Here is an 18,807-nt window from a genome sequence, read left to right on the forward strand (position 1 = left end):
GTGAAAAAAATTGCAGGCATTAGCCAAATCTTTACAGGGACATTTTAAATACTGTGGGACCACCTTCATGTTTGGATTTACAAAAACAAGAATTAACCAATCGTCCAAAATTCCTGTCTTAATCAACTGTATCTTTGGCATACCTGTCATAATGGTATGTTTCCAAAGGGAAAACAATCATTGTGGGTAATGCTTGTTATTAAACAAATTCCACACCAGTCGAATGATTCCCAGTTTAGGGCTGCCCTCAGGGGAACTCTACTCTCCCAGTCATGTGTAATCCCATCAGAATTAACTAAGAACAAGACGGTACAACGTCATGATGACTGCCTCAATCACAACAACAAAAGGCTCAATCAGGGTTAAGTAGCAGTAATGTCTGCCTTTGTAATCGGCATCACCTAAAAACAACTTGAGGCATTCATTCAAAGCCTGCAGGCAGTCCTGTTACACCTTGTTTTTACAGCACTGCCAGTGGCCCATTAGGGAGACACATCTCAAATAAGGACATGTTTAAAAATTGACTCAACAAATAAACATAATTTGACACAAAAAAGTCCAAACAATTTTTAGAATTGTTGTTGGGTTTAAAAAGGAAATTCCATGTATCTAAACATGAATTTCTAAAAAGTAAAACAACAAGGATCAAATTTGCCACACATTCATTTATTTGTTGCAGCCTGCCAATCAAAACATCTGCCAACATGTATTGATTTTAAATTTTTGGAGCTGGACCACTCATTAGAAGCACTGTTGGAAAATATATATCATTCCATTATTGGTTGCACCACTATCACGGAGCACGGAGCGTACTCAAGTGGTCCAGTAGAATACCAGTAGTAAAAATGTCATTGTTAATTGCGCAAAGTCTAAAAGTTAGCTTCATTTGCCTCTGCAGCAGCAGCTCCTTTCATCCATCAATCTGATCAGCTCTGAACAAATCTGAAGATCAATTATCCAACCCGCAAGTCAAACTCCACAAACTCCTGCTTTTTTTTTTTTTTTTTAAAAAAAACTTATGAAGAGTTCCGCCTGTGCTCCGCCTACAGACATGCAAAAATATCCAAATTTAGAATGGGGACACAGAAATTTGCTGTAGTAAAATCAACACTGACTGTCCAATCAGATACAGTAGAGCAATGTTAGCCAGCAGTCCTTATTAAAAAAATGTCATTGCTACAGGAACAAAAGACCTCCTAAATCTTTCTGTGGAGCATATGAGTAATAGAAGCTGTTTCCTCCTGCCACTTCTTGCAAAAGTGCTTTGCAGAGGGCACTGACACAACTAGAGCTGTAGAAAATGTACATTTTGTTGGGTGTCTATTGATTCTGGCAGCAAATCCTTTGGACTTAAACATCCTCAATTTGTGGCATATTGTCCATCACATTGGTGTGAAACAACACACCCATTTCCCCCTCATCATCCAATCCCAGTGGTCCTCTCACGTAGCAATAATGATCTGCTCTCTCTGAGCTTTGACCTTTAACCTCGGTGGTCTGTGCTCCCAGGTCATCCCAGGTTTACTGGACCGTACCGCCAAAGAATCCTAATAGCAGCCAGGGATTAGCCCGAGGGAGCTGTATTGCACTGTGCTCTCTGTCTTTAACTCTGTCTCTACAAAGTGCACACACACACAACCGCACAAACACACTGCTGAACGTTCTCAGGGTTAGAAGTTGCTCTTTTTGACTTATTTTCCAGCATCAAACATGTGAAAGAGAATTAGTAGGCTTTTGTGTATGATTAGAGCTCTCCTCCTCTTCAGTCAGGACAATCATGTCTCCTGCTCAGCCGTTGTAATCACAGTAATTAATGAAGATCGGCTGTGTTGTCCTAATGAGACTTCCCTCAAGCCATCAGACCATTTATGGCAGGAAATGGTGGATTGGTGCATTCTTTTGTCTGACACATAAAAATACATTCATTGTTGTGTAAAAGCTGCTTTGGTCTCATTTGATGGAGGGCCATTAATGAACAATTCTTGGGGCAAAAGCCACAGACACTAGACAGGTTTCAATTACGGGCAGATTACAGGAACTGTAAAGCGGTACAGTTGCATGTCACGCTGCGTTGCAGGCATTAGTCAGGAACTTTATTTCAGCCATAATATCTGTTTGTGCTGTTCAGTACTATTCTTATTTTGCCAGCTTTGAGAAAAGTGTCAACACACAGTGTTTATTTGACTGTATTTCATTGATCTTCTAATTTGTGACCTCTCCCTCTCTTTTTATGCACTCAGGGGCCCACCACCTCTTCCCCACGTTTCACACACCCATCCCAATCGACATGAGACACCACGAGGGGCGATACCATTATGAGCCACACCCACTCCACGCAATGCATGGGTAGGTGTCATTAAAGTGTTCGAAAGAAACCAAATATGTCAAAAATGACTTTTGGGGAACTATGCATGAAATGATGTATGATATGTTTAGATTATTTAGATTAGATGGAGTCCTTGGTTTGAAAGCCTAAATATAAACCGGTTTTAGTGAAGAGCTGAGGCAAGTTAATGCTGAAGTACAGTGCAGAATAACATAATTTTTAATTTTTTCCAACTATATGTTTACTAGAACAGAATATTGGTACTTGATGCCTTTAAGGTATCAGCCAAAATAACCTAGTAACAAGTAGTATCAAAACTTCTCTGTTCAAAGAATACCTGCATTTGATCCTTCTTGTACCCAGATCTAGAAAAAATGGCTATTGCTCACAGCCGATCACCACAAGCATCCTTCAAATTAATGCAATGTGTTATTGACCTACTACTGCAGCAGCTACAACCCATTCAGTCTGTGATGTGCTGTAGTTTAGAGCAGTGTATTGACAGAGAATGCAGTTCAGTGTATCAAAAAATGTCAAAAAAAAAACATCAAGTGTAAAAGAAAACTGCCTGAAAATAGAAAAAGTCTAAAACAAACAAAAAAAAGTAAACAAGAACAATGAACAACTGAGGTAATAATCTGAAAAAAGTGCTCAAAAATGCCAATTATTTTGTAAAAAAAAAAAAGTTTAATATATATTTATGATAATTATATAAATATAGTCACTTTGGACATTTGTTCTTATCTTTTGTTCTAATCTTTTTTTCCAAAGCTGCTAATGTCTTGCACATTGGGTGACAAAGCAAACCAGTCTGCACAGGATTTGAAGGTTTACATACGTGTGAAGGTGTCTGTATGCACCATAAAGAAGTGATGTCAATCTAGGTTTTAAAGGGTTACAAAAAAAATGGTTTTATGTTCAACTTTTATGTTGAACTTCCTCCTCAATTGGGGTGATACAGTGACATGTGAAGGTAATTCGTCACTTTTCATTAGCTTTCTCTCTCTGAGCGTTGCTTTACTGCTCCTTCCTATTTGCCCACACCAGAGCTGGAGAAAATCCTGCCCCTGCTTCTGAGCTTCATTGACAGAGCCAAGTTCAAATAGATGGAAGCCAGAGCAGATACACAGAGAGAGAAAGACGGAGATGAAGAGAGACAAGCCACATTAGCGCTCCTAAAATTTCATGGTGTGGGACTTACAGTAGATGAGCTCTGCTGAGAGAAATCCCAGTTAAAGACTGTTGGAAGATGAACACAGATGTGTCACTGGCAGCACTTTTTATATATATATAATAGTAAAATCATTTTGGGGGAAAATAACCTTTACTATCAGCTAGAAAGTAGAAATCTCAAACACAAATGTATATATTTCAGCTCAACAAAACATTCCATTGTAGACCATGAGCTCACAGTGTATTGTTTTGGGATAAATAGGTTTGCAGTCCAGTTTGTGTGCCTGGATTTAAAAGTTGTATCCTAACCTGACCTACAAAGAAACACTAATTTATTTTCAGACTTTCTTAATGTGGCATTACCATAAAACTCTGGCCCTCCTAACCTTGCCAGGCCCTCTTATTCTTATCTAAAATATTCCATCCAGGTAGGGAACCCAGGAGGAAGATCAATAGAGGTTTTGTGAGAACTCTGCTGTTACATTTAAATTCAGTGAGATCAGGTGATACACAGTGCAGGCAGAGCGATTCATCACCTGCAAAGCAAGCGGGGGGGGGGGCTGCACGCCCGCTTCATTTTGATTTATGTGATGTGACTCTGACAGAGTGCTCTTGCTAATTCATCAACACTTTGATGTCGCTGTCTTTTCCTCACTATGCAACAAATTCACCTAATTACAGCGTGTTGTCCCAGTGAAATGGAGCAGGGTGTAGGTGCACAGCACAGTCAGTGGTTGGTCTTGTCAGGGTTGCACCTTCTGTCTGAAGGATCGTGGTAGGTCCATATAAAGCACCCTTCATCACTGCTTGCATGTAACATAATGAGCAGCTCAGGTCAGCTGTCATATTGCAGGACTCAATGCTTTATTACCTGCTCTGGTCCCTGGCTGACAGTTCAGGGGTATTAATGTGACTCAGTAGGTCAGTGCACATATCACATGTGCACTGTAGCTTTGAGTGCAATTAAAACATTTGTTAATCTGAAATACAAAAGGTTTGATTGGTTTGGCATTAGTTAAGTTTAAAGTACTACCAACTTGTGGTGGTAGGCTTGGGCAGTTTTGTGGTATTAAAGTATACCAGGGTGTTTAGAAATCCAGAAGTTATGTTTTACAACACATGTAGGTGCTCCTCTTTCTATTAAACTCATTGCAGTGATGCACAACATGCATCACCAGAGCATGTCTACAGTCTCTCCTGGTGGAACAGGCAGCTGAGCTGAAGGACACTGTGACACCTACACCCCTTTCTCACCAAAATTAGCGTGTGCATGCAGTTTTTTTAGATATGGGTAAACCTGCTAAATATGAGCAATTGGCTATATTCCCACTGCCACTAAAGTGAGCCACTGGAGTGAGCCTGCTTTTCTGTCAGTGGTGTCTTTTCTTTATTCATCTCTTATTAAGTTCCCCTTTCAAACTTGGTTCAGACTACTTTAGAACAATGTGTTTAGTGCTGCTTAGGAGGAGAAGGAGGGTAATTGGTGGTGGCATGTCATTGCATCTTGCTGATTAAGAAGCTTAAATTACTGCGTTCACACAGTCGTTGTGTTCCCATCCATGTTGATCGAACCCGGAGGGAGTAAAAACCTGTGTCTACTGCACATCATTTGCCCCAGGTGTGAATGCCGATTGTAAGAATTCTCATTGCATTAAAAAGCCAGACGTTAGCAGGTGATAGCGTTTTTTTAGTTTGTTTTTTGTGCAGTGGAAATGGAGCTCTAGTGGTGGAGGGAGAAGTTACAGGACTTTAAACAGCCAGTGGCCAACAGGCAGAGGCAGTTTACAGTACAGCACTGTAGAGAACAACATGTTTTTTACATCTAACAAGGGCCGATACGGATACGAATACCGATTATTGGTAGTTAATGAGACTGTATGTCTTTGAACATCCCATAGACTCTGATTAATTAGTCAATGTGATAAATTGTTCAACTTATACTACTGCTATCCCTCCTCTATTCAAAAGCTACAAAGCAATCTTCCGGGCAGTATAATACAATTTATCTTCATAACTCAGGATTGCAACATCAATACATAAAACATCTTTTCACATGCCATCTTTCAGCACCTCTAAATGCCTGATGCAGGATTTTAAAGAAGCAACCTTCTGGCTGTGGTCTCACTGCCTTCCACCAACCTAGCAGACATTAGAGAGAAGAAACACTCCGAATCCAAACTGCCTCTGAATCACGTTAGACAGAGCCTCTCGTGGGAGGGTAGAAGAACTTGGACTTTGAGACAGCACTTATGTGCTGTTTGCTGCACATTGTGGAGTCGGGCATCTTCTGTGCGAAACCCACAAGCCAGGAAAGCCAGCCACCGTGCCAGCATGTTTGACCGGGTAATTAGCATCCGAAATCCAGCCTTCCGTTCCCAGAACCTCAACGACAACGCAGCGGATGAGAAAAACAGATCCCCCGCTCATTCCACAGCCCGTATTTATGCTTTTTGGGAAGCAGTCGGGGGGACAAATTGCAGCACTGAAAAGTTGAAATATGCCCAAGGTTTTTGTGTGGCAGAGCTGCGGCCTGCACCGCCCCTGTACACAAACAGATGTGGTCCCACTCACTAGGCAATCAGCCCGTTCAAGGCCCACAGCCCCACAGCACGGAATGTGTTGATTAAATACAGTTTACAGATCAGCCATTCGGCTTGATGTTGTTCTTTCCCCTCATTGTTTTGGTTTGGTTAACATGGAAAAGGGGAAGGGTGAGGAGTTGAGTGGGAGGGGGGGGTGCAGATTTTGGAGCCTGACAATTGGTTGTCAGTGGTTTTGACAGACATGTTGTTAGCTTATGTTGTTACTTGTTGGCTCCAGCCTCGGCTCATCGTCACAGCTTATGTTTGAATTTGGATGCTCCCCTGAGTTACAGCCTGGAATGTGCTGCTGAAAAGACAAGGGACCCGTCAATCAAAGGACTGGGAAGTTGCAAATCAGTAGTCTGAAATTTTCACGCTTTATCACACGGGTCTCAACATAATTTTCTCGCACTCAAAAAAGACTAAATGGTATGTGACAGCAGCGGTGCTGAATAATGGATAATTACCCACTGTATAATCCCGTCTCATTTAAGTATATTATCCCGTCGTCTGACATAGTTCTGCTGGGCCCCTCCTTTGTGCACAGTCCTCGCTTCTTAGTGAGTACAGTATCGAGTTGTGTCCAAATCCTCAGCATCCTGATCAGGGCCCCAAAAACAACTAAGGCAGGATCTTAGCATGTCCCCTGTGGGGCAGCATGGTGATTTATCTTGATCGCCTTGGCTGCCCAGAAGTACAGAAGGGAGTGTGTCACATCATAATTCATCCCACCCCGAGCCAATAGGGAAATGCCAGAGAGGCAAATTCTAACTTGTTGGTCAGCCAGGAGGGCAGGGAAGCAGGCGGACGGACAGAAAGGGAACTTGTCGCGTGGAAAACATGTTACATTGGCAGCATCCTTGGCAGTGACGATGGATCGTTTTCAAAGTCATCATTTGCAGAAAGTCTCATTTAGACTGAATTCATTCATTTTGAGACTCTAGTTTTGAATATATCTATACAAAAACACCTCCTAAAAGAGATAAACTAGTTTGTATCAAGTATCGCTTGTCTCAAGGCAAGTGTTTATACTAGGCTTGGGTGGTATGTAATATTTCATACCCTCATATCCTCCTGAAGTTTCATCAGGGTGTACACTGTGACAGTGTAAGTGTGATAGAAACCCACAAAATGTTAAGAAAATATTCTTACACATTTCTCACAAAAATGTACTTATTAAACAAAGAAATACAACTTAACACCTTGTGAATTCAACTTTCTCTCATTCATGGAACACTAACAAAGCTTAATCCTTTGAAACCAAAGCAAACTGGCTTGTTTTCTCACAGAAATGTTGGGAGAAGGTAATTATGAGTAATTAAACAAAATATGGCCCTAAAAGTGGAAAAAAAATGTATAGAAGTTAATATTACCTGAAAGTAACACAAACTTTTTTAAAAGGCCTAAAAAGGCATGAAAATAAAAATTAAAAAAAAACTATTATATATACTTTCTTTCTGTAACAAAATTTTAAATATAAGATTAAATTATTGTAGGACGTATATTGCCAAGTTGGTCTTTGCTTTTTTCCTCTTGTTTTAAAAGGAAATTAAACCAATTTGCTCAAGATTCAAAAGTAAAAAACAAAAAAAAACCATGCCTTTATTCCCCACAGTTTCTCTCTGCCAACTGGCTGCCGGCAGTTTACAGTCCTGTAACTTCTCTCTCCACCACTAGGTGTCCCAGTGTTTTTCAGCTCAGCTAGTTGAGAATAAAGATCCAGCTCTGATGGTGCGTGTTGTGCACTACATACAATGAATGACAATAATAAGAGCGCCTGTATTCATGACGGTATTAAAAAACATATGTTAAAAGTTTTTAAATACCATGGTATATTGTAATGTCTTAATACCGCCCCAGCCTATTATAAAGCATTTTCCAATGGCCACACTCCACTGTACGTGTGCGCTGGTATGTACTTAGTCATTGTGTTAGTCATATGCTCAACAAGCTGCACCATGTCCAAATCACTTTTTCTCACAGCTGAGTTTTAACAATGAAACAACAGAGAGCATGTAATCACACAGTACAGAACACAGAGACAAATAGCAATTACAGAGTTGAAAGCATGTACTGACTCACATAGACTTCCTATCCATCCATCTATCCCTCCATCTATCCCTACTCCTCACCAACTATCATCCTTACCAGGACAATCTCCTTAATTCAGCAGCAATGAAGAATTAAGATTTTCAACAGCATTTCTTCTTCTTTTTGCAACAGGACAGCCACCCATACTGTTCAGTTATGATGAAACTTTCTTTAAATGGCAGCCACTAATTAAGAGATAGGTCTCTTCCCATTCAACCACTGTGGAAGCCTGTGGAAAACACACACAATTCAAGTAACATCTTGTCAGAAAAAGGGTGGATCGACAAGGCTTCAATAATGGTACCTGCCAGACAGGGCTATTATTTGCAGCCTCCTGACAGGCAACAGCAGTAAATTTCACCTTATTATCAAGGCCTCATACACACTCCTGGTCGTCTGAGTGATTTACTGCGGCTTGAATGATGTGTGTTGACATGCTGGTTTGCTATCAGCCAAGAAACAAATAACTATTGTTGATGGATATAGGTTTAAAGTCAAATATTGCATGTTGATTTTAATAGATATTAAAACAAGCTCACACTTGAAGCTCTCATTATGTCTCTTTCAGCAAAGAAATATGAAGCACGCTGAGGGTATGTTCATAACACGATTGTGTGGTGGCTCCTGTCGTCATGATGTTTCAATTTGCTTTTGAGGTTAAGGCTGCTGATTTTTTATTGTCTACATATATTATCAGACTATACTAACAGGTACTGCTTAAAAACATGAAACTATACAATGAAGATGTTATGATGACATTTTTTCCTTTTCCAGTACCAACTGCAGTACCTGAACATGCGTATTGGCTGATATCGAGTGCAGATCCATTGTTGTATTGCATGGCTAAGGTTAACACTGTGAAACCTAAGCAAATTGGCCTGATTTCTTTCAAAAATGTGCAATGAATAAATGACCCAAAAAGAGCAAGAAATTAGTAAAAAAAAAAAAAAAAAGTTCAAGAAAATTACCCCAAATAAAAGGTGAAAAAACAATGACCAGAAAAGAGTGCTTAAAAATTATACCTATTTTGTGACATAATTTTAGTTCTCACAATGTTATCATATAAACGCGGCAAAGGAACGACTTTTCAGTTTTTAGTGGGGCTCATCTAAACATGAAACTCATGACAAGTTTGCTCTGTGCTGTGTTAATGGATTGGCAAAAATGGCAGGATGCAAAATGATTTCTTTTTAAAACCACACACACAAATTGAAAAAAAAACAAGAGAAAGCCATTCTGTTAGAAACACAGAGTACTTAAAAATTTTGAAATAAAATTTGTGGTATCAGATAGGTGCATTAACTTTCGTACTTGCCCATCTTGCATTTCAAGCAGTATCGCAGGCATTTCTGATAGTGCTACCAGTATCAGAACAAGACAGAAAGACTAACATGTTTTTTTGTGCCTGGTAGTGAGATTTGTTGACGGTGAGAAAATTATGCAATAACATCCACCCAATCACTTAAAAATGCAAAATTACTGTAAAATATTTGAACCATACTTAATGAAACTTCAGCGAAATCTAATACACATTGAGATCTATTATTAAACAGCATTGCATTTCATTACTTTAGACATGCTTTTTTAATATCCAGGAAACTTACACTAAATTACACTATATTGTATTATGACTTTAGCTCAATACTGGAATCCCAGTGTCTCTGATATCTTTGAATCACCAGTCTGATAAGACAGAGAGCCAGCAGCAGTGCCAGCTTACCCAGATAGTCCTCCAGTGAAGCACCGGAGGACTAATCTGAGGTGGCACTGCCAAGCTCTCTGTATGCTGCTGCAAGGCGGACTGAGGGAAGCGTGTTTTTGTGTATGGAGCGTCTGTTTCTTCTCACTTCTCCCCTCCCGCCCAGAACAGAGGGCTCTTTATGGCTGTTTGTAGGAGAAGACTGGGCCTGACGGCAGAAAGTTGGCCCTCAGACAAGGCCAGCAGTCTGCAGGCGCTTACTGGAAATGGAGCAAGGGCCGAGGCTCTGGGTTGGTTGGCTCGGCCCGAGCTGGGCAGGGCCGGGTCGGGTGCAGGGTGGCGTCTGCACAGAGGCAGTGAATGAGAGACTGAGGAGGGAAACTCTGGAGGGAGGATGGATAGGAGGGGGGATACTGCAAAAGCATGCTTTTAGGGTTTCAGGCCCACCGCTCATAGCCACGGCCAGGAACTACAACTTGGACCAATCATGCTCATTTTATCAGAGTCAAATGATCTGACACTCTGTTTCAGATGCAGAGGGATCTGAATATTGACCATCTTTACTATTTACTAACCTTATGTCATCTTTTTTCAGTTTCAGTCTTGGTTAACACTCAACCCATAAACAGATACCAAACTTTGGATGTCATGTAGTCCCTCAGAAGGTCATCTCCTTATTTAACTGAATTGCATAAATGTAGGTTTTGGCGGTACCAAACCCACAAAATGTTAAGAAAATTATACTGTAACACCCATTTTTCTCATTAAACTGAGAAATACAACTGAATAACTTGAATTCAACTGGAACACGGACAAAGCTTAACACTTTGAAAACTAAGTAAATTGGCTTCATTTCTTTCAAAAATGTGGGCAGAAGGCAATTATGACCATTTGGATCAAAAATAAGCAAAGAAATAAAAATAAAATAAATAAATAAAAAAGTTTGAATTAACTTAAAATAAGCACAAAAAGTAGAAACAGCAAGAAATTACCTGAAAAGTGGTAAAATTTATATATATATATATATATATATATATATATATATATAAAATTCCCCCTTTTTTTCTGTAACCAAATTTAAAATATACTTTTAAAGTTATAAATATCGTTTTTCTGACATTTCTGACATTTTCCTGACAATTTGTTTGATTGTGAAATGCGTCTGAATGCAGCACAAAGAATAAAATGATATTGATACAGGTTTTAAGGGGTCATTTGCCTCGTTAACTCTTAAAAAAACTCTTTTTTAAAAAAACTTTTAAACTATTTAAAGTTGAGCAAAACAAAATAAAACTAACCCAAACCACCATGGTTACTCGTGCTAGTTACTAAGTCCACTGTTTCAACAATCACCAGGGCTGGTTTGGTCGAAATTAATCCTTAATTCACCGAAAACCTGCCATTATGCCCCACAGTCTCTTTCTGCCTGCTGGCCGCTGGCTGTTTACAGTCCTGTAACTTCTGCCTCCACTACTAGGTGTCGCTGTGTCTTTCAGCTCAGCTGCCTGTTCCACCAGTAGACTGGAAATTGAGCTCTGGTGGCGCATGCTGTGCACTACTTACGATGATTTTAATAGAAATGGTAGCGCCTGTATTTATGACGCTATTGAAAAACATACCTTCGGGGTATCTAAATACCCTGGTTTAACATTATATTGTGATACTGCCCAAGCCTACATTAGTGAATCATGTTACCAGCCAGTGTGATCTGGACATTCATACATGAACTTCTCCTTCCACTCTTTTCGTATGCATGCAGTTGTTGCTGCCAAGAATCAAAACCACACTTATAAACCCTCATGTGTTCACCACAGCCATCAGGCTGTTTAAGCGTCAGCTTCGGCACCCTTTGCTCTCAGGCGCTCATATAAGCAGCTGTTCTGTTATTTTAATTACATCGCATTGTTTGCGAATGCCACTGTGGTCATATTTTCTATAAAAGAATGGCTGCCAAATATGCGACGGAATGAAGTGGAGAAAGTAGTGTTTAATCTCTGACATATTCCAACAGGGCCAGCATGAAGTCACTTCATTCTGTCAGTTCAAAACACGTAGGCTAAACATGGGAGCAAAATGACCGCCAGGAATATAAACATTTTGAGTAGAAATGTTGACAGTGAAATAACCTCAAACCTGAATTTCATTTTGAAAAGATGAACCAATGCATAACAGTTTACTCATGTCTTACTCAGGCTCATTGTGTAAGGGCCTCCTCTACTTTACTGACAGCAGTGCAGTGAGTCATCAGTCCACTCATTCCCCTTAAAGTTTAATCACCTCAACCCTTTTTCTTGTCTTCCTCCTTTTTTCTTAAGAGAGATTCCAATATGGAAACATACTATATGACACATATGTCCCTATATCAGGAGTAATACGTGCATGTATGTTACCCATGAGGCCATATATTATTTCACGCAGGCATCCTCTGGATATATGGCAAGATATACTGTATGTACATAACCTATATGTCTACAATGTAAGCATATGTGTGCACATATGAAAAATCTATATGATTGTTTATACAGTGTTATATCTTGTGACCATATATATTAAGGATATATATTTGATCCATGCAAGTTTATGAAAACAAAGCAAGTACATTTATTCTGTATATGTTCGTCTTATTTTTCAACATACATGTCTATTTTTATTATATTTACAATTATAGTAACATATGTCATACGTCAATTTAAAATTAGTTTGTATTTGCCTTGTTGGGAGGAGTCTTTAGTAAGAGTAAGTAATTGAGAGTAAGGAGCATATGTCATATGTGCAAACCATTTTACATACATAGGTATATACATAACATACATTAATACATACAAACAAATACATAAATATGTCAACATACATATTTGTATTGGCTAGAACTTTTCATATGTGTAAAGACAGTATATGCAGATATATTAATGTATAGATTGATTAGTGATTTACAGTTACTACTCTTCTATGAAGATGAAATACTTGTTTTATGTCTTGTTGCCACACAGACTTTTATAAAGACAATAGGTTTCTTATTTTTGTTTGACTTCATGCAAATCCATCATTCTCTCTTTAGTTTGTCTTCAGTGATTTTGAAAAATCAGCTAGGCATTGCCTTATAATTTTCCCCCCTGGATGGAGTTAAATTGTATGCAGGCACTTTATTTCACTGTAATCTACCTGTCTGTTCAACCAGAGAGGAGTTTCCACTAAAAGTCCACTTTAATTTGAATCCCTGCAACTGGCAATATATTGTTTTTTGTTAAAACAGCAACCCACTCAGTTATTCAGCCTTTGCTCTCTTAGTCATCATTCCTCCCGTTTAAGTCTTTGAGCTGAACTTCTACCAGGTGTTCTTACCACACACCGAGGGAGCGGTAGGCCTCTTATCAGAGCCAAAGCACACTAGGTCGACACAAGTACTAGTGCCCCTTCAAAGGGTTGTGCCACTGCCAGCGGCCAGCAGACATTTTTATCAAGAGTTCAGCCCCTCGGGGCTACAGAGAATTACAACACCTACTTGTCTGCGAGCAGAGCTGCCAATTACCTCTCAGAGATGACATGTTTACTGTGAAGCCTGATGTGAGCGGCAGGCTGTCAGAGAACGTCTGACTTTTCATGTCAGAGGCGGCTATAGGCTGCTACCTTAGGTTCAGAGCATCCAGTTGCACTCTCTTGTCATAAACCGTGTAATGCGTGATGGGAGAGACCATGCCCATGCCCACCCAAACAGATATGCTTCCTGGTAGCCTTGCAATGGAAAGCCCTTGGTCTCGACTTGTCTGTAGCTCTGGGGCTTAATAGGAGAAGGCGAACAAAAGGGGATTATTATGTATTAGCTGTGGGACCGGGGAGGGGAAAGGGTGTAAGTGGATTGAGAATGCAGACACTTTTGTGGAATCACAGAAGTTAAGGCTTGTCTATGAACATACCAATGAAGATCACTCACAGTGATAAGTGAACATGATGCAAGTAATCAAATTAGCAAAGGAGATCTTCACTGTTTCCACTTCCCACTGTCTGTTTTTGTCCCTCTTTTTATCTATGACCCTCATTCTCCATTCACTTCCATCCCCCACCACATCTTTCTGAGCATCATTTATTGACATCACTCTCATTTTCCCTACCTCCTTCACAGACCTCCAGGACTGACGGGCAGTCCAGTCATCTCAGATATTTCCCTGATCCGTCTATCACCTCACGCGGCGCCTGGGACGGGTGAGTCACCGTTCAGCCCTCCACATCCTTACGTCAGCCCCCACATGGAGCACTACCTACGCTCGGTACATGGCAGTCCCACTCTCTCCATGATCTCAGCGGCCCGTGGGCTGAGCCCTGCTGAAGGTAAGATTAACCCTACCAGCACATTCATTTAATGTTACAGCATAACCTCAACCACTATAACACTATAAAGAATCCTGAACAGCAGCATCCCACTTGAGTAACACAAATTGAAATTTTTACACAGGGCTCATGACCTATTTGACTACTCTTTTGTAAATCATCATCTCTGTGTAGAGATTTTTATAGCATTTCCTCCATGTTTTTTATGCCTCCACACTGGCAATATCCAAGTTTTCGGGTTGTCCATCCGTACGTCCCCATTTCTCATTCTTGTGAACATCATATCTCAGGAAGCCTCAAGGAAATTGCTTTCAATTTCTCACAAACGTCCACTAGTACTCAACAATTAACTGATTTTTTTTGGTTGTCATAGATCAAAGGTCAAGGTCACTGTGACCTCCTTTGTCTCATTTTCGTGAATATGATACCTCAGGAGCACACTGAGGGAATTTCTTTAAATATGGCTCAAACTTCCACTTGGACTCAGCAATGGACTGATTAAATTTTGGTGGTCAGGTGGTCATAGGTCAAAGGACAAGGTCACTGTGACTTTACATCTATTTCATTCTCTTCAATGTAATATCAAATATGTAAATAAGACCTTGAGGAATTTCTTCAAATATAGCACAAACGTTTACTTGGACTCAACTATGGACTGATTAGATTTTAGTGGTAAAAGGTCAAGGCCACAGTGACCTTGCATCCATTTCATTTTCTTTGATGTGATGTCAAATATCTGAAGAACAGCTTAAGGGAATTTATACAAATTTGGCGCAAGCTTTCATTTGGACTCAACAATGGACTGATTACATTGAAGGTCACTGTGACCTTGCATCCATCTCAGTCTCATGAGCATAATATCTAAAGAACACTTTGAGGAATGGAAAATGATTAGATATTTGCGGCCGAAGGTCAAGGTAGCTGTGACCTTGTGTCCATCTCACTCTCATGAATATGGTATCTCACGGTGGCCTTGAGTAAGTTTCCTCAAATTTGGCACAAACATCTACTTGGACTCAAAAATGAAAGGATTACAATTTGGTGGTCAAAGGCCAAGGTCACTGTGACCTCATAAAATGTGTTTTTGGCCATATCTCAATAATGCATATGCTTGTTATGACAAAATTACACGCAAATATCTACTAGAATAAAATGATGATAGTGATATTGATATATAACTATATATATATATATAACTTAGAACTTTGTATTTTAGCCCTGACTTATATTTGCTCTAGCCACCATTAATGGCTTTATGAAGACAAACTCCAGCTATCAAGCAAATTCCTCTTTATTTTTAAATGGTTGTTCAGAACCATTGTTGAAGTGCATTACCTCATTCTGCTGGGGTTATTTGTGTAGTGAAATTGGAGAATCATCTTCTTTTGTTTACACTAATGTGTTTGTCTCCAAACACATATTTGTTGTAGACTGTAAGAATACATGTTTATACACATATTTTGGAATTAAGTACATTTATTAACTTATGGCAAGTGCTGGAACAACATGTGAGACGAAAGATACTTCCTACATGCTGTCATTGACTTGCGCTCGTATAGATGCTTAATATGTGAAAGACTTCCAGTGCCCAGGCACATGTGTTCATCCATAAACACTCCCATTCCAAAACACTCCGCCTCAGTCTTCTTATGCTGTATGCAATGTACACAATATGACAAATAAACTGCAAGTGATGTGGAAAATCCTTCACATGGCAGCTATTCTGCAGCTGCTTTGACCAGTTAACATTAAGGAGGTGAGATTAGAGTTGAGCGGGTTCAGAATTTATGTATCCTGTTCACTATAAACTGACTCTGTCTGCTTGGCTGCAGCTCACCGCATGCACGCTTTAGTTTACACAGTTGATTATTTAAGCGGCGGTGATAATTAGTCTCGCACCTTATACATTCCCCTACATGAGGTACTGAAGCACACCTTTCATCAAGCATGTTCTGGTGTTTTCGCATGTGTGTGCATGCTGGTGATTTGCGGGTGTATGAGGGATATGCTTTGCGGTGCAGGCAACGTACCGGCTCCTTTGTATATATGTTTGGGCAGAAGAAACTATGAAAATTAGCAGGGGAAAAAAAACACACTGAACTATTGAGTTGACACGATGACAGACCTGTCCTCGCTACCCTTGTTCAAACAACAGGTTGTAGAAGAAAGGAGCCATAGGCCTGCACCCAGCATCAATAAATCACAGAGCACACGCTGCTGGCAACTAATGCTTCCCCGCCTTTCAAGAGAAGCAATGCGGAAGAGATGCTGTCACTGATAAAGTGGCAGGGAAGTATGGCACCAAATGGAGGGCACTGTGCAGCTCTGCAGAACATAAATAAAGCCTGTGGAACCACGGAGCTCAGTGGAGCATGTGTAAACCTCTGATAGGGATACCTGGGTGCCAGGCATCTGTTGAAGGCTCTTTGTGAAACCCTAGCTGTTTATGTACAGTCAGAAGTGGAAAAAGCATCACAATATTTTAGTAAGTAAAAGTACACTTGCTGTAAAGAGATTTTACTTGACTAAAAGTAAAAGTAGGTCAGTTAAAATGTACTCTGAATGTTACTGCTTTAACATTGGGCCTCATGCAAGAAACTATATACGAACAAATTTACTCTTATTTTTGCTCATCGCCTGGATTTGTTCTCGTTTTGCTAGACACCCATTGGTTTTTAGGATTCACCAATATTTTTCTTATTTTTGCTTTTTTGAGGTAAGAGAAAATTTTCCAAAAACAAATTGAAATTGCAACAGCTACGATACTCTGTCAGTCTGGGGTTTCATGACCTTACCAACATTATTGCCATGGTATCAACTTGTCAAAGGGGCTCATCCTAATTATGCATAATTTTAAGCCTCAATAGCAAATGTCAGTTATGTAAACCCCCCTGCCCCCTGCTGTAAAGTTGCGCATTTTAACATGTGGGTCTACTGGTACTGACTCGCTCTTGGAGATCATGGACAACTGCAGTTTTTGACACTTTGGCCGTTAGTGGGAAATTACATTGCAATTCCAACTCAAAATGATATGTGTCCAAAATCTCAATTTTCTTCTTCTACAGAGTAAACCGCTTAATGTTTCTTATGTTGGAGGAAATAACTGAGTGAACAAGGGGACAGACTCGGACATAGCCTTAGTATTGTTTCTTGACAATCTATTGAACTATTGTGTGTAGCAGAGTATTAGCCTTTTACCAGTGTGATTTCATTGGGACCAGTTGAGGTGAAGCTGCTGTGTCTCATCGTCTGTGTTCAGAAGTGAGGTCACACACACGCACAAACACTCAGACACAAAATGCTACTCTGCGGAGGTGGTAATATGATCTGGCAGCCATGGAGAAACCAAAGGAATACGCCTGGGTCGCTGCTGCTGGAGCACAAACACACTGCCTGTACACTGTTATCACAGCCATGGCCTAATGGATTCTGATAGATCCAGATATTTTTGGTTTTTGTGTGCGCTTGGGTGCATGTGTCTGTTCGACCGGGTGGGGGGAGGCTGTGGCACTACTCTCCCAATATCCCACTTGGCCTCCACCCAGTGATCCCAACCCCCCACTTCCCCCCTGTTTCCACCAGCATGCATAATAATCTACACCCCTGTCCTGGAGGAAAGGGGGACACGGGTGCAGTCAATGTAGGAAAGAGAAAAAACAATCCATCTCTCACTCTTATAGCTCCTGACACTTTTAAATGTGGCTTTACTGGGTGCAGGTGTTAACACACTTTACGTCAATATTACCTTTGCACATGCAGCGTTCAAGGCTTCCTCAGCATTATGAGTGTGTGCATCGGCGTGCACCTGCACTTTGTGTATGACTTCAGCCTGTCAAAGTTAGTGCACACACACAACACCAGAGGAGTGCAGGAATGTGGTATTCCTTCCCTCTGTAGCCCCCCTCTCTCTGCCCTGCTCCATCTCTCCCTCTGCTTCCTTTACTCCCCAGAGATATTTTCCCAGAACCCAGCAAGCCTCAAAGACATCAGACATCTTTTATCAAAAGCCTCATGCCCCGGGGCATGCACGCAAGCACAAATCTTCAAATCTGTAAAGCAGATCACTCGTCTCCTCTGTCGAGTCCTCCTCGCAGCCTCTCTGTGCTTGTCTTTTTTTGTCATTCCGTCCAGGACTGCGTCAAATGGCAAAATCTAAATGTGTTTTGCTCGGCTGCTCTGACTTGTCAAAATGTTTTTAGCATCACTTTAGCGTTTCTACCACTGTACTGGAACACCCGCAGGGGTTGCTTGACAGAATTTGCCTTCTGATTAGTTAACTTCTGAGCAAATTGTCTTTATTTCTTTCAAAATCAAGTCAGTGGAAGAAGAAGTGATCCAAAAGTTGGCCAGAAATTAGTAAAAAAAAAAGTACGAGAAAGTTACTGGAAAATTAGTAAAAAAAAAAAAAAAAAAAGAAAAGAAAAGAAAAACAAACCAACAAGGTAATGACCTGTTGGTTGCTTAATGCTTAATATGATTTTAAAAAGTCTTTAACATGATTTAAATGTGTTACGATGATGAATATATAGTTTTCCCTTTCCCTTGTTTTTCACTTGTTCCTTTTTTTTCCCTAGACATTTTTCCCTACCGTATTTAAAATTATTTTCTGA

The 18,807-nt window shown here is 40.2% G+C and overlaps 1 protein-coding gene across 2 annotated transcripts in view; it reads left to right on the top strand.

The window, feature by feature from the left end:
* Nucleotides 1-18,807, top strand: part of gli2a (GLI family zinc finger 2a) — a 114,078-nt gene that overhangs the window by 64,153 nt on the left and 31,118 nt on the right. For both annotated transcript variants that reach the window (XM_042494559.2, XM_088082863.1), the window contains 2 exons: nucleotides 2,241-2,346; nucleotides 13,992-14,197. In XM_042494559.2, coding sequence (XP_042350493.1) covers nucleotides 2,241-2,346; nucleotides 13,992-14,197 — 312 coding nt within the window. The remainder of the gene's footprint in view (nucleotides 1-2,240; nucleotides 2,347-13,991; nucleotides 14,198-18,807) is intronic.

This window comes from Plectropomus leopardus, chromosome 10, assembly GCF_026936395.1.
Source record: "Plectropomus leopardus strain MGB_pleo_1.0 chromosome 10, ASM2693639v1, whole genome shotgun sequence".
In the NCBI taxonomy this organism is placed as follows: domain Eukaryota; kingdom Metazoa; phylum Chordata; class Actinopteri; order Perciformes; family Serranidae; genus Plectropomus; species Plectropomus leopardus.